Source organism: Rhynchophorus ferrugineus, unplaced genomic scaffold (assembly GCF_030347505.1).
Source record: "Rhynchophorus ferrugineus isolate W39M unplaced genomic scaffold, kcgeb_rfMv2 rfM5, whole genome shotgun sequence".
NCBI lineage: Eukaryota > Metazoa > Arthropoda > Insecta > Coleoptera > Curculionidae > Rhynchophorus > Rhynchophorus ferrugineus.
This window is the reverse complement of record NW_027472584.1, coordinates 5,076,502-5,090,710: the sequence shown is the minus strand read 5'-3', so window position 1 is coordinate 5,090,710 and position 14,209 is coordinate 5,076,502. Positions and strand designations below refer to the sequence as shown.

At 31.6% G+C, this 14,209-nt stretch overlaps 2 protein-coding genes, 1 long non-coding RNA gene and 1 pseudogene across 4 annotated transcripts; 2 read left to right on the top strand and 2 right to left on the bottom strand.

Moving 5' to 3' along the window:
- The first annotated feature begins 863 nt into the window (after positions 1-863).
- LOC143197374 (non-structural maintenance of chromosomes element 3 homolog) lies at positions 864-1,466 on the top strand. Its single transcript, XM_076405756.1, has 3 exons — positions 864-1,011; positions 1,069-1,283; positions 1,338-1,466. Exons 1-3 carry the CDS (start codon positions 864-866, stop codon positions 1,446-1,448), a joined length of 474 nt encoding a protein of 157 aa, XP_076261871.1. The 3' UTR covers positions 1,449-1,466.
- Positions 1,467-2,085: 619 nt separating this feature from the next.
- On the bottom strand, positions 2,086-2,640 carry LOC143197201 (electron transfer flavoprotein-ubiquinone oxidoreductase, mitochondrial pseudogene; annotated as a pseudogene). Its single transcript, XR_013005951.1, has 3 exons — positions 2,527-2,640; positions 2,155-2,471; positions 2,086-2,104 (listed from the first exon to the last, which is right to left on the bottom strand). The product of XR_013005951.1 is annotated as an electron transfer flavoprotein-ubiquinone oxidoreductase, mitochondrial pseudogene (transcript).
- A 48-nt stretch (positions 2,641-2,688) lies between these two features.
- Positions 2,689-4,274, bottom strand: LOC143197202 (uncharacterized). The gene is made up of 3 exons (XR_013005952.1): positions 4,158-4,274; positions 3,373-3,470; positions 2,689-2,818 (listed from the first exon to the last, which is right to left on the bottom strand). It is a non-coding gene; the product is annotated as an uncharacterized LOC143197202 (long non-coding RNA).
- A 5,113-nt stretch (positions 4,275-9,387) lies between these two features.
- Positions 9,388-10,441, top strand: LOC143197576 (non-structural maintenance of chromosomes element 3 homolog). Its single transcript, XM_076406115.1, has 4 exons — positions 9,388-9,646; positions 9,704-9,920; positions 9,978-10,192; positions 10,247-10,441. The coding sequence occupies exons 1-4, from the start codon at positions 9,413-9,415 to the stop codon at positions 10,355-10,357; spliced, it is 777 nt and encodes a 258-aa protein (XP_076262230.1). The 5' UTR covers positions 9,388-9,412; the 3' UTR covers positions 10,358-10,441.
- Positions 10,442-14,209: the final 3,768 nt, after the last annotated feature.

Here is a 14,209-nt window from a genome sequence, read left to right as displayed (position 1 = left end):
TCGTCTGACATTAAGAATTAAAATAAAAAGCCAAGCCGTGCATTAGATTTTGCATATTTTGTAGTGGTTAGTAGGCATGTTGGCCACAAAAAATATCGATATGTCGAAGGAAAAAATATATATATTTTTTGCAATAAGTATAAGATATATCGATATTTTACAAAAAAATGTATGTATATTTTTAATTGAAAATAAACGTAGTCAAATATTAGCCTAAAAAATATTTTTTTCTAAAACTCTTAAGGAATAACGGTATTTTTGATAAACCATTAAAATTAAGTACCAGAATTCACTAAACGTTTAAAAGTAAGTTCCGATTTGAAAGTTTTTTTTAATTGTACTTAATCTTCTGAAATTATATCATCTAAAAAATATCGATATATCGACAAAAAAATATCGATTTTTTTTCTGCATCCCTAGCGGCTAGTTATTTAAATTTTTGTGTTGATAGTGCTGTATGGAGATAGCTGATACACGATTTTAAAGTTCTTCAAGTCGTAAAAATGTCGAAGAAGCGAAGATCAGTTAGCGGGTCTCAAAAAACCAAATCACAGACTGATCCAGACGTACCGGATCAAAATACAGAAAATATAATCAATGATGTAGTCAGGTACATTATTCTTAAAGCTGACGAAAATTCATTTTATACCAGATCCGAATTAAATCAAAATGTAATTCACAAAAAGGGCCAATGCGTGGATAGTGTTATACAACAAGCAATTAAGGTTCTGGAAAATGTTGGTATTATTATTGTTATATGGATGTTGTTGATATTGTTTTGCATACATTTTTAGGTATATGGTTACACACTTACTGAATATGATGATGTAAAAATGAAAAAAAATTTTTATTTTTTAATTAGTATGTTGCCTCCTGTAAATTATTCCGATGAAGAGGAAGAATGTGTTTCTAGTTATGAAACTGGTTCAAATGTACCAAATGCTGCTCACAAGATACTGACTCTATTAATTTTATCCCATATATTTATGACAAACGCGCCAGTATCAGACAGTGAGCTCTACGATACCATTCCTTTATTGTTTTTATATTGTTGATTTATTATTTCAGAATCCCTTTATAGTTTCCTGAAGTCCTTGGATATTGATGTAGAAGTTGAGCATCCATTTTTCGGTAAAGTCAAAGAATATATAAGAGAAACCTTGATAAAGAATTATTACCTTCACTGTGAGTTTGATGAGAAAACGAAAATACAAACTTTCCAATGGGGGATTCGAGCTGAAATTGAAATCTCAAAGATGAAGGTTTTACAGTTCGTGTGTGAGGTAACTATTTCAGTTGACTTATAAGCACATTGTCAGGTTATTATTGATTTACAGATGTATGGAAATAAGCAACCAAAAGACTGGCCAGAACATTACAGAGCGGCCGAGAATCAGTTCAAAGAAAGAGAAGAGCTAAAGGAAGAAACAAGGGATGAATCAAGCTAGTCACCGATACTGGTAGAACTACAATATAAAGTTTATTTGTATACAAAAATTGTATCTTCTTAACTAATACAATATAAATAAAAAGATATAGGAAAATGTTAAATCTCATTGGTCCTTACATTGCGTTGTAAGCTGGGCCGCGACCTCCTTCTGGGACCACCCAGTTATTCTGGCTGGGGTCCTTGATGTTGCACGTCTTACGGTGGATGGCCCTCTCCAGAATCGAGTGGCACAAACTCATACACACCAGCGGGACAATAACAATCTTCGAGTCCGTCGAAGATGCCTAAGTTTCGTTTGACCGGATTTTGCGAGTTTAAAGTGTTGCATAACATAATTTGTGTTATACACTATATGTACGCTTTTAGTTGACTTTAAAAGATTCCAGTTGTGTTTTGATGACATTTGGGTGATTATTTTATGAACTTTTAAACAATTCATTAATAAAAAAAACTTATTTTTGTGTAATGCTCTAATTTTTCATTAGGTACAATCCTTTTAACTAACTTTCGGCAAGGTAATAAAACCCGTGGCAAAGACTACTAAGCATCCTCCAGGAAAAGTGAGATTGGGGATACTGTGAAAACTGCCGGTGCCCTGGTGAGATCCTATTGCCGTCTTCGAAGTGATGCTTTATGAACGGATGGTGTTTGAACCTGCGAAGAAACGAACATTACCGCATTACCGATCTTTGGATATTCAGTACTTTTGGAATTCCTTGTACGGGCTCAGGTACAGATTGATGTAATCCAAACCCGACGGCGATCAGGGATACCTCGTCGTTAAATGATACAGAAAGGATCCTCCGTAGGTGTTCTTATCCAAGGGCCAGCCGATGGTGTGCTCCGCGCACCCGGTTTATGTTTGAATCATTCGTCGCGATATCTTTAACGCTCCCGTCATCGTTGTACAGGACTTCGGAAGGTGCATAACCCGGGCCCACGGCCTCAGCTTGCTCTCCCAACCACTGAATAACGTGTCCCAGCGGGACGATATAGTTCCCGTGATTAAACATCGGAGTTCCTGACGAAATATCATTTATTCAATATATAAATCGATTTAAGATAAAGAATCCAACCTGGCAGGGCTGGTACCGGAATCCTACCGGTGCTAGGTAATAGACCGAACTTATCCTCCGTTAGGGGAGTGTTCAGAGGCGCGCCCTTCTCTTTCCAGTCCCATTTATAGGGCCTTCTCGACGATGATTACCTAAAAATCTATGTTCCGTATAGACCACCGATCAAGTGTGCTATGACTTCGATTCCACCGACCCTGATTTTCTTCCCTTCCGCGTCCAACAGTTGTTTGGCTCGTATAGTCGCGCTTATTCCAGTTGGACCATCGCCGACTATCAGAATATCAGTTTACATCTAGAATGTGTAATTTAAGAAAAATTAATCCTTTCAAGGTAAGTAATAATTTTAGCATGACATGTCAGACAGAAATTGTGAAGAATATATATTATAAATTTAAATAGTGTAGATACTTAAAGTGGTAGAAAAAAATAGTGTTTTAAGCTGGGCATATATTTTTTCAGACTATTGAGGAAGAATTAACAGACTGTAACAGGAATAAAGCCAAAGCCAAGTCTCTTTGAAACAATTTTTTTGTTTTAATACGGACAAATTCTATGCATATTTATAATCAGACTTATAGACAGACAGGTAAAATAATAAAAATGATATCAATAAAATAATTGGTTATATAATGTTTCATTCATAATAATATATATTGTACAATTTTCTTAATATGTCACTCAAATTATCAATATTAATCTACGGGATAACGATGTCTTCTTTTCTTACTTAAATGGTAGTTGTTAAAAATAGAAACTTTTTTATTTATTATTATAGCAATAATATAGAATAAATTATGTTTTAATGAAAAAACAGCTGAATCATAGTGCATTTTATATTAAAATTACCTTTCCATCTTGGATCTTCTTCTCTTGGATGAATGAAATATAGTGTGTTATCTTAGAAAATTGATCCGAATATATTCCTATTTAACCCAACTGCTGGACTAGAAAATATGATTAGTTATATTTAAGAGTTCAAAGGTTACTTCACAATATACTATAAATAAAATAAAGCTCCAGACAATAATTGTATCATTACATATAATCATTTTAAGCTATAAAATTTAAAATATCTTATAAAATTTATTTTCGACAAATTAATTAAATATTCCGAATTAAAATGAAATTTTAGATATTTTCAACGAATTCCCTAAATGCAAACTCATTTTCTTTTATTTTAACAGGGAATTGTATAATTAAAGGTAACAGAAATACCTTACTCAAAAAATCAAAGTCCAACTCAGAGGTTCAAACAAAATATATCAAAATAAACTGAGCTCAGTGCAATTTTTATTTATTAACCTTTGCCAACAAAGTAACTTATATCTATAAATGTAATTTTATGAAAATCGGTCTTATAACATAAATATAATACTAAATAACACATAAAGTCACAGTTCAGAATCCTTTTTCTCATCTTCTATGTTGATTGTCTCCTATATATCAATCTTGGAATAATTCTATGTCCAAAATATTACTACAATATTAAATAAGTGTATTTTCATCTGTAATAAGATTGTGGGAAAATAAAAATGATACGGCAAGACCGATTGTTTAGAAACAGACATTTGACAAGATTGTAGAAATTTGTTTTTTGGGTTGCCGAGCGAATTTAAACCAAATAAAATTACCTGACATCTGTGGAATTTTCGAAAAATTTATCTAGTAATCCTAGTTAATAGAGCACATTCAATCCATATTTAGCTACTAGGTCACGAGAATTTTTGATATTTACGCCTTCACCCAAGCACATCTAAATAATAATGTAAGGAAAAAGGCTTTAAAAAACTCTGTATCAATAATTTCTTACAAAAGCTTATATTGTTCCCAATCATAAGACTGCGTAGTGTTGTTCATTCTCAAGGAACTCAGTATATTGTACTTCTAAGTTTAAAAGGTGACCTAATTTTAAGATTTGTTGGAATTGGCATCATCCTGAAAATAGACTATAAAAATACACTTGATATCATAAAAACTAATTTAAATTACCTCTGACATGCCTTGTACTTTACCAATAAGACCGTTGTCAAAATCTACCACATTGTCAAACATTCTATCAATCATATCGAAAATAGTCTACAATTTTGTTTTCCTATTTTTATTTTTGGACTTTGTTGGTTGCTGGAGAGGAGTTTTAGAGTTTTCTTGCTGTTTGTGTGTTTACCCTTCAATCTCAGGAATATTCACTAAACCAGGTAACATTTTCAGAAGCGATCCTTTTTCGATCTTCCTGATCCAGCGACTTCTAAATCATCAACCGTGCATTTTGTTGTAAATGATTTCTTATGGGCTGGCCCAGACTATCTCCAAGTTAACCTCCAAATTACGTTTTTGAGCAGCTTCATACACAATAAAAATGGGTAATTTTATCATTTGATTTTGTTCTTTGCAATTACCTGAAATAAAGGTAAGTTATCTAATCATCATTTTCTATAATAAATTGTCTACTCATTGCTTCAAATGAGAACTCCTCCTTGTTTTGTTAATATAATTTAGAGCTTGCAATGCAGCTTCATTACGAGCATTTTTTATCGTTTGCGCCTCTCCATAAAATTTGACGTCGTTGACGTTAAAATGGACTTTGAAAGGTCCCTTCGTGTCAGAATCATTTCTTCTAACATGAAGAGTATCATTAAAATGAACCGTGTCATTCAGATTATGCAAATAAGATTTTTTCTCTGAAATGTCTGGTGATGCAGTCTTGCCTTCTATTTGTTCCTAAAAGGCACCTTATTTATATGTCTATATTTAACTAAACAATATTGAATACCAAAATATCATTAATTATAGAGTATTGTACAGACATCCCTACCTTTAATGCTAAATTGTTTAGTAAAGCTACAGGTGTTTCTTCAGGTTCTTTTCACTCTTTTTGATCTTCAAAGAATGATGTTGATATTCTGTATTTTTCAGAGCCCTCTGTGTAGCTTTCCTTTGAGCATTCTTCAAGCTTTTACCATCCATTGCTTAATTTTCATTTCCTAAATAGAAAGCGATGGTAAAAACTGTATTGTGCAGAGGTCAATGAAATTTTTGATATATAATTGCATCTAATAATTTCACATTAATATACCTCTTCGTTAATTAATTCATATGAAAATGTAATATCATTACATTCAGCAATTCGTGACTAGAACTTAATGAGGATTTGTCTTCTGCTGGTTCACTAGTCAAACCTAAAACTCGGTTTGTTTCTGGCACAGAGGGATTATTTTTCCACGTTTCCGAATAAAGATACCACGATGAGGTATCTATTATTCTTCAAAGTTAAAAGCGTCCCAGATATAGATCCTTTTATACCAGTGAATTAACTATAAACATTGCTATTTACCAACAATAGAGTCCCTGTCGCCAAAAATATTTTTATATCATTTAATAACAATCCATAACTTAAGCTTAACAAGGAAAATAATAGTAGTATACAATTAAAGCAAATCATACTCAAATAATATAAAGAGAAAACATATATAACCGGGGAAACACACTAAAACTAACCTTAACATAATAATATAGAGCTGTAGGAGGTAAAAAAAATTTCGATATTCTTGATAAAAACTATCGATATTATTAGTAAAAATATAGATAATTTTGGCTAATCTATTGATTTGGTTTATATTGGTTTATTTTTTTTAATACCGTAGTTATTGCACTAAAGATTTCGGTATTTTTTTTCCTCCCATATATTGATTTTTTAAAATTATTTTCTATCGATATGTTTTCTGGCCGCGGACATATTTAAAAATATCAATTAACATATTAAAATACAATAAAATATTTGTGGGGTATTATTCCATTTCATAGAAAAATTCCATTCTTTTTTACAGATCCACAGAACATTCAAATATAAAAGTAATACTACTTCGTTTAAAATTAAATTATAAATTGCATGTTATTGCATGTAATTATTATAATACTGTACAGTAATTTTTTTTTTCTTGTCTTTTTTAAAGTTAGTTTATTATTAAGCCTACTGACTGGCGAGTGGCCAACTTAGAAATTATCCCAGAAGACATCCCGTCTTACCCAGCCTGGTTACTGGCGTGACTGGGATCATTTTCCTTGTCGGATTTTGTACTCTTACCTAAGGGCATTCACAAACATCACAAATTTACTTACATGCCCCAGCAGAATTCGAACTCGCGACTATCGCAACAGGGGGACCATCCTGTCGCCTTTACTACTGCGGCAACTAAGCCAGCTATTAAATCGTTTATCATGAAAAAATATTTTATAAAATAAATAAACTTTTTTATAACTATTAATTTGTGATATGTATGGTTGCAGAATGTATGAGCAAATTTAAAAAATTCCCTTATTTCTCATATGATTTATCTACCAAATACTTCATTATAATGAATCAAAAATTATGGATAAATGATCCAGGGTTTTGTAGAAGGGTCGGGGTCAGGATATAATGAGTCAAGTAATAAGGGGTCAAGTTAATGGTAGGTTTTATCAGGATAAACGATATAAATGTGCATGTATTTTGATTTTGTTGATTTGACATTTAGCATGATTTTTTTATTATTGAAATTCACGCCATTTCCTTTAGCTTGTAGGATTGGTTGCATATATCACTTTAATTCTCAACTCCCCACTCTAAACGTTTTTTCCGCTCTATTCTAGGTTTTATTTGAATTAAATATTGGGTTTATTTTGTGTTATGTCAGTTCTATTGCTGCTTTTTAACGTTATTATTCGGTTTCTTTAATAATAACAGAATAACAGTGCATTTAATTTGATTTGTGCTTTTAATGTGAAGATTTATGGTTTTTATATGAAAAAAATCAAAATACCGTGGGGTAAGGTAATGCTCTAAAACTGATTTTGTTTATAATGTATTTTTAATGTGCAGGAATGGTTGATGGTGAACTGAAATCTTGATTCTTGATGTATTGAAACATTTTCGTACCACCGATCAAATCACCTTCAGAGACAGTAGTGTTGTATATTTTAATTGTTATGATAATATTTTACGTATATCAAATTACTAGAAGAAATTAAACTAAAAGTTTTTAATATACGAACAGTTTTTACTTCATTGAATATTCCATATTTATGTTTATTATATAAAAGGGAAGAATAAGAATATATATGTATATTTGCTTTTAGGTGCGCTGATTGTTATTCTACAATTTTAAAAATAATCTCACTTATGACGCCTTTGTTATAATGTATAAATTTTAAATGTTTCAATACTTAGGTTTTATTAAATGGAATTTGAAAATGGTTAGTAAGTGTTAGCTCATGATATATTTTGCGTATACTTTAATATGCAGACGTAAATTACTTCAATGATTATTATAAATCAAATATATTTTCGGGCATATATTGAAGATATTTTTAAGACAAATGTTAGTAACATCATTTTTAAATTACTCACTTAACTTTATTATGGGAGAAACATGATTAACTTAAAAAATAGTGGTCGAATCGACTGTTTTTATTCGATAGTTACCAACACTAATTCAATTTTAGTTGGGGCAGTAAGGAAATGCACTTTTTTATTAGAACATAATTAGCGTTGGGAACTATGGCTAATCAGTCGCTAGTTTCGGTTCGACTGATTGTATTACTTTTTACTATCGACTGTTTTTGAGTCGTGTACTTTTAGTTACTATTTTCGGTTCTACTAGTTTCATTCGACTGCTTTTTAACGTTCTTACTCTGTCGTCCTAGGCGCGACCTTGACAAAAATGTATACCGAATTTATGCTTTCCTAGATTTATATATAATATATTTAGTTTTATGATTTTTTTGGTAGTTTGCTTCTAAATAAAAATATATTGTATATTAATATAGCAACACTTTGGAACGATATTTTTCAAGATTGTTAATGTAATAGGGTAAAAAATTAAAATTGTGAATGACAAATAAGTAATAGGTAATATTTCTTTTGATTGACTTTTTGGTGTGTATCTAACACCCTCGGTTTTTGTTAGAAAATATTTCTGTCCGATAATAAATAAAGCATTAATTTTATTTTAAAAAGCTCTAGTAGTTATTGTGCGATCATTTTTAATTCATGGTTATTGTAATACATGTTATATATCACATAGTAATACATGTTTAGTTTAAGTTGTATTGTATTGTTTATATTTATTTAGTATATTGTTTAAAAATAGCAATTCATCTCAGAACATTCAAATATAAAAGTAACTCCACTTCCTTTAAAATGTAATTAAGTATTATAGATATATTAATAGTATTCAGTAATGTTTTTCTTTTTCTTTTTTAAAGTTAGTACGTGAAGGAATACGTACATCTCCGTCTCGCGTATACTAAGGTTGTAAAATATAAGCAAATATTAAATTAATTGCTCCAAGCAATTATATCCGTCCTTTCCTCTCTTACAATTTATATAGGAAAGGGATCGAACATACTCGTCTGACATTAAGAATTAAAATAAAAAGCTAAGCCGTGCATTAGATTTTGCATATTTTGTAGTGGTTAGTAGGCATGTTGGCCACAAAAAATATCGATATGTCGAAGGAAAAAATATCCATATTTTTTGCAATAAGTATAAGATATATCGATATTTTACAAAAAAATGTATGTATATTTTTAATTGAAAATAAACATAGTCAAATATTAGCCTAAAAAATATTTTTTTCTAAAACTCTTAAGGAATAACGGTATTTTTGATAAACCATTAAAATTAAGTACCAGAATTCACTAAACGTTTAAAAATAAGTTCCGATTTGAAAGTTTTTTTTAATTGTACTTAATCTTCTGAAATTATATCATCTAAAAAATATCGATATATCGACAAAAAAATATCGATATTTTTTCTGCATCCCTAGCGGCTAGTTATTTAAATTTTTGTGTTGATAGTGCTGTATGGAGATAGCTGATACACGATTTTAAAGTTCTTCAAGTCGTAAAAATGTCGAAGAAGCGAAGATCAGTTAGCGGGTCTCAAAAAACCAAATCACAGACTGATCCAGACGTACCGGATCAAAATACAGAAAATATAATCAATGATGTAGTCAGGTACATTATTCTTAAAGCTGACGAAAATTCATTTTATACCAGATCCGAATTAAATCAAAATGTAATTCACAAAAAGGGCCAATGCGTGGATAGTGTTATACAACAAGCAATTAAGGTTCTGGAAAATGTTGGTATTATTATTGTTATATGGATGTTGTTGATATTGTTTTGCATACATTTTTAGGTATATGGTTACACACTTACTGAATATGATGATGTAAAAATGAAAAAAAAAATTTATTTTTTAATTAGTATGTTGCCTTCTGTAAATTATTCCGATGAAGAGGAAGAATGTGTTTCTAGTTATGAAACTGGTTCAAATGTACCAAATGCTGCTCACAAGATACTGACTCTATTAATTTTATCCCATATATTTATGACAAACGCGCCAGTATCAGACAGTGAGCTCTACGATACCATTCCTTTATTGTTTTTATATTGTTGATTTATTATTTCAGAATCCCTTTATAGTTTCCTGAAGTCCTTGGATATTGATGTAGAAGTTGAGCATCCATTTTTCGGTAAAGTCAAAGAATATATAAGAGAAACCTTGATAAAGAATTATTACCTTCACTGTGAGTTTGATGAGAAAACGAAAATACAAACTTTCCAATGGGGGATTCGAGCTGAAATTGAAATCTCAAAGATGAAGGTTTTACAGTTCGTGTGTGAGGTAACTATTTCAGTTGACTTATAAGCACATTGTCAGGTTATTATTGATTTACAGATGTATGGAAATAAGCAACCAAAAGACTGGCCAGAACATTACAGAGCGGCCGAGAATCAGTTCAAAGAAAGAGAAGAGCTAAAGGAAGAAACAAGGGATGAATCAAGCTAGTCACCGATACTGGTAGAACTACAATATAAAGTTTATTTGTATACAAAAATTGTATCTTCTTAACTAATACAATATAAATAAAAAGATATAGGAAAATGTTAAATCTCATTGGTCCTTACATTGCGTTGTAAGCTGGGCCGCGACCTCCTTCTGGGACCACCCAGTTATTCTGGCTGGGGTCCTTGATGTTGCACGTCTTACGGTGGATGGCCCTCTCCAGAATCGAGTGACACAAACTTATACACACCAGCGGGACAATAACAATCTTCGAGTCCGTCGAAGACGCCTAAGTTTCGTTTGACAGGATTTTGCGAGTTTAAAGTGTTGCCTAACATAATTTGTGTTATACACTATATGTACGCTTTTAGTTGACTTTAAAAGATTCCAGTTGTGTTTTGATGACATTTGGGTGATTATTTTATGAACTTTTAAACAATTCATTAATAAAAAAAACTTATTTTTGTGTAATGCTCTAATTTTTCATTAGGTACAATCCTTTTAACTAACTTTCGGCAAGGTAATAAAACCCGTGGCAAAGACTACTAAGCATCCTCCAGGAAAAGTGAGATTGGGGATACTGTGAAAACTGCCGGTGCCCTGGTGAGATCCTATTGCCGTCTTCGAAGTGATGCTTTATGAACGGATGGTGTTTGAACCTGCGAAGAAACGAACATTACCGCATTACCGATCTTTGGATATTCAGTACTTTTGGAATTCCTTGTACGGGCTCAGGTACAGATTGATGTAATCCAAACCCGACGGCGATCAGGGATACCTCGTCGTTAAATGATACAGAAAGGATCCTCCGTAGGTGTTCTTATCCAAGGGCCAGCCGATGGTGTGCTCCGCGCACCCGGTTTATGTTTGAATCATTCGTCGCGATATCTTTAACGCTCCCGTCATCGTTGTACAGGACTTCGGAAGGTGCATAACCCGGGCCCACGGCCTCAGCTTGCTCTCCCAACCACCGAATAACGTGTCCCAGCGGGACGATATAGTTCCCGTGATTAAACATCGGAGTTCCTGACGAAATATCATTTATTCAATATATAAATCGATTTAAGATAAAGAATCCAACCTGGCAGGGCTGGTACCGGAATCCTACCGGTGCTAGGTAATAGACCGAACTTATCCTCCGTTAGGGGAGTGTTCAGAGGCGCGCCCTTCTCTTTCCAGTCCCATTTATAGGGCCTTCTCGACGATGATTACCTAAAAATCTATGTTCCGTATAGACCACCGATCAAGTGTGCTATGACTTCGATTCCACCGACCCTGATTTTCTTCCCTTCCGCGTCCAACAGTTGTTTGGCTCGTATAGTCGCGCTTATTCCAGTTGGACCATCGCCGACTATCAGAATATCAGTTTACATCTAGAATGTGTAATTTAAGAAAAATTAATCCTTTCAAGGTAAGTAATAATTTTAGCATGACATGTCAGACAGAAATTGTGAAGAATATATATTATAAATTTAAATAGTGTAGATACTTAAAGTGGTAGAAAAAATAGTGTTTTAAGCTGGGCATATATTTTTTCAGACTATTGAAGAAGAATTAACAGACTGTAACAGGAATAAAGCCAAAGCCAAGTCTCTTTGAAACAATTTTTTTGTTTTAATACGGACAAATTCTATGCATATTTATAATCAGACTTATAGACAGACAGGTAAAATAATAAAAATGATATCAATAAAATAATTGGTTATATAATGTTTAATTCATAATAATATATATTGTACAATTTTCTTAATATGTCACTCAAATTACCAATATTAACCTACGGGATAACGATGTCTTCTTTTCTTACTTAAATGGTAGTTGTTAAAAATAGAACCTTTTTTATTTATTATTATAGCAATAATATAGAATAAATTATGTTTTAATGAAAAAACAGCTGAATCATAGTGTATTTTATATTAAAATTACCTTTCCATCTTGGATCTTCTTCTCTTGGATGAATGAAATATAGTGTGTTATCTTAGAAAATTGATCCGAATATATTCCTATTTAACCCAACTGCTGGACTAGAAAATATGATTAGTTATATTTAAGAGTTCAAAGGTTACTTCACAATATACTATAAATAAAATAAAGCTCCAGACAATAATTGTATCATTACATATAATCATTTTAAGCTATAAAATTTAAAATATCTTATAAAATTTGTTTTCGACAAATTAATTAAATATTCCGAATTAAAATGAAATTTTAGATATTTTCAACGAATTCCCTAAATGCAAACTCATTTTCTTTTATTTTAACAGGGAATTGTATAATTAAAGGTAACAGAAATACCTTACTCAAAAAATCAAAGTCCAACTCAGAGGTTCAAACAAAATATATCAAAATAAACTGAGCTCAGTGCAATTTTTATTTATTAACCTTTGCCAACAAAGTAACTTATATCTATAAATGTAATTTTATGAAAATCGGTCTTATAACATAAATATAATACTAAATAACACATAAAGTCACAGTTCAGAATCCTTTTTCTCATCTTCTATGTTGATTGTCTCCTATATATCAATCTTGGAATAATTCTATGTCCAAAATATTACTACAATATTAAATAAGTGTATTTTCATCTGTAATAAGATTGTGGGAAAATAAAAATGATACGGCAAGACCGATTGTTTAGAAACAGACATTTGACAAGATTGTAGAAATTTGTTTTTTGGGTTGCCGAGCGAATTTAAACCAAATAAAATTACCTGACATCTGTGGAATTTTCGAAAAATTTATCTAGTAATCCTAGTTAAAAGAGCACATTCAATCCATATTTAGCTACTAGGTCACGAGAATTTTTGATATTTACGCCTTCACTCAAGCACATCTAAATAATAATGTAAGGAAAAAGGCTTTAAAAAACTCTGTATCAATAATTTCTTACAAAAGCTTATATTGTTCCCAATCATAAGACTGCGTAGTGTTGTTCATTCTCAAGGAACTCAGTATATTGTACTTCTAAGTTTAAAAGGTGACCTAATTTTAAGATTTGTTGGAATTGGCATCATCCTGAAAATAGACTATAAAAATACACTTGATATCATAAAAACTAATTTAAATTACCTCTGACATGCCTTGTACTTTACCAATAAGACCGTTGTCAAAATCTACCACATTGTCAAACATTCTATCAATCATATCGAAAATAGTCTACAATTTTGTTTTCCTATTTTTATTTTTGGACTTTGTTGGTTGCTGGAGAGGAGTTTTAGAGTTTTCTTGCTGTTTGTGTGTTTACCCTTCAATCTCAGGAATATTCACTAAACCAGGTAACATTTTCAGAAGCGATCCTTTTTCGATCTTCCTGATCCAGCGACTTCTAAATCATCAACCGTGCATTTTGTTGTAAATGATTTCTTATGGGCTGGCCCAGACTATCTCCAAGTTAACCTCCAAATTACGTTTTTGAGCAGCTTCATACACAATAAAAATGGGTAATTTTATCATTTGATTTTGTTCTTTGCAATTACCTGAAATAAAGGTAAGTTATCTAATCATCATTTTCTATAATAAATTGTCTACCCATTGCTTCAAATGAGAACTCCTCCTTGTTTTGTTAATATAATTTAGAGCTTGCAATGCAGCTTCATTACGAGCATTTTTTATCGTTTGCGCCTCTCCATAAAATTTGACGTCGTTGACGTTAAAATGGACTTTGAAAGGTCCCATCGTGTCAGAATCATTTCTTCTAACATGAAGAGTATCATTAAAATGAACCGTGTCATTCAGTTTATGCAAATAAGATTTTTTCTCTGAAATGTCTGGTGATGCAGTCTTGCCTTCTATTTGTTCCTAAAAGGCACCTTATGAATATGAATATGAATATGAATTGAATAAATATTGAATACC

Coding starts and splice junctions, on each gene's coding strand:
- LOC143197374 (XM_076405756.1), top strand. CDS start 864: ATGTTGCCTCCTGTAAATTATTCCGATGAAGAGGAAGAATGTGTTTCT. Junction 1,012..1,068: donor AAACGCGCCAGTATCAGACA/GTGAGCTCTACG, acceptor TTATTATTTCAG/AATCCCTTTATAGTTTCCTG. Junction 1,284..1,337: donor TTTTACAGTTCGTGTGTGAG/GTAACTATTTCA, acceptor ATTGATTTACAG/ATGTATGGAAATAAGCAACC.
- LOC143197576 (XM_076406115.1), top strand. CDS start 9,413: ATGTCGAAGAAGCGAAGATCAGTTAGCGGGTCTCAAAAAACCAAATCA. Junction 9,647..9,703: donor CAATTAAGGTTCTGGAAAAT/GTTGGTATTATT, acceptor ATACATTTTTAG/GTATATGGTTACACACTTAC. Junction 10,193..10,246: donor TTTTACAGTTCGTGTGTGAG/GTAACTATTTCA, acceptor ATTGATTTACAG/ATGTATGGAAATAAGCAACC.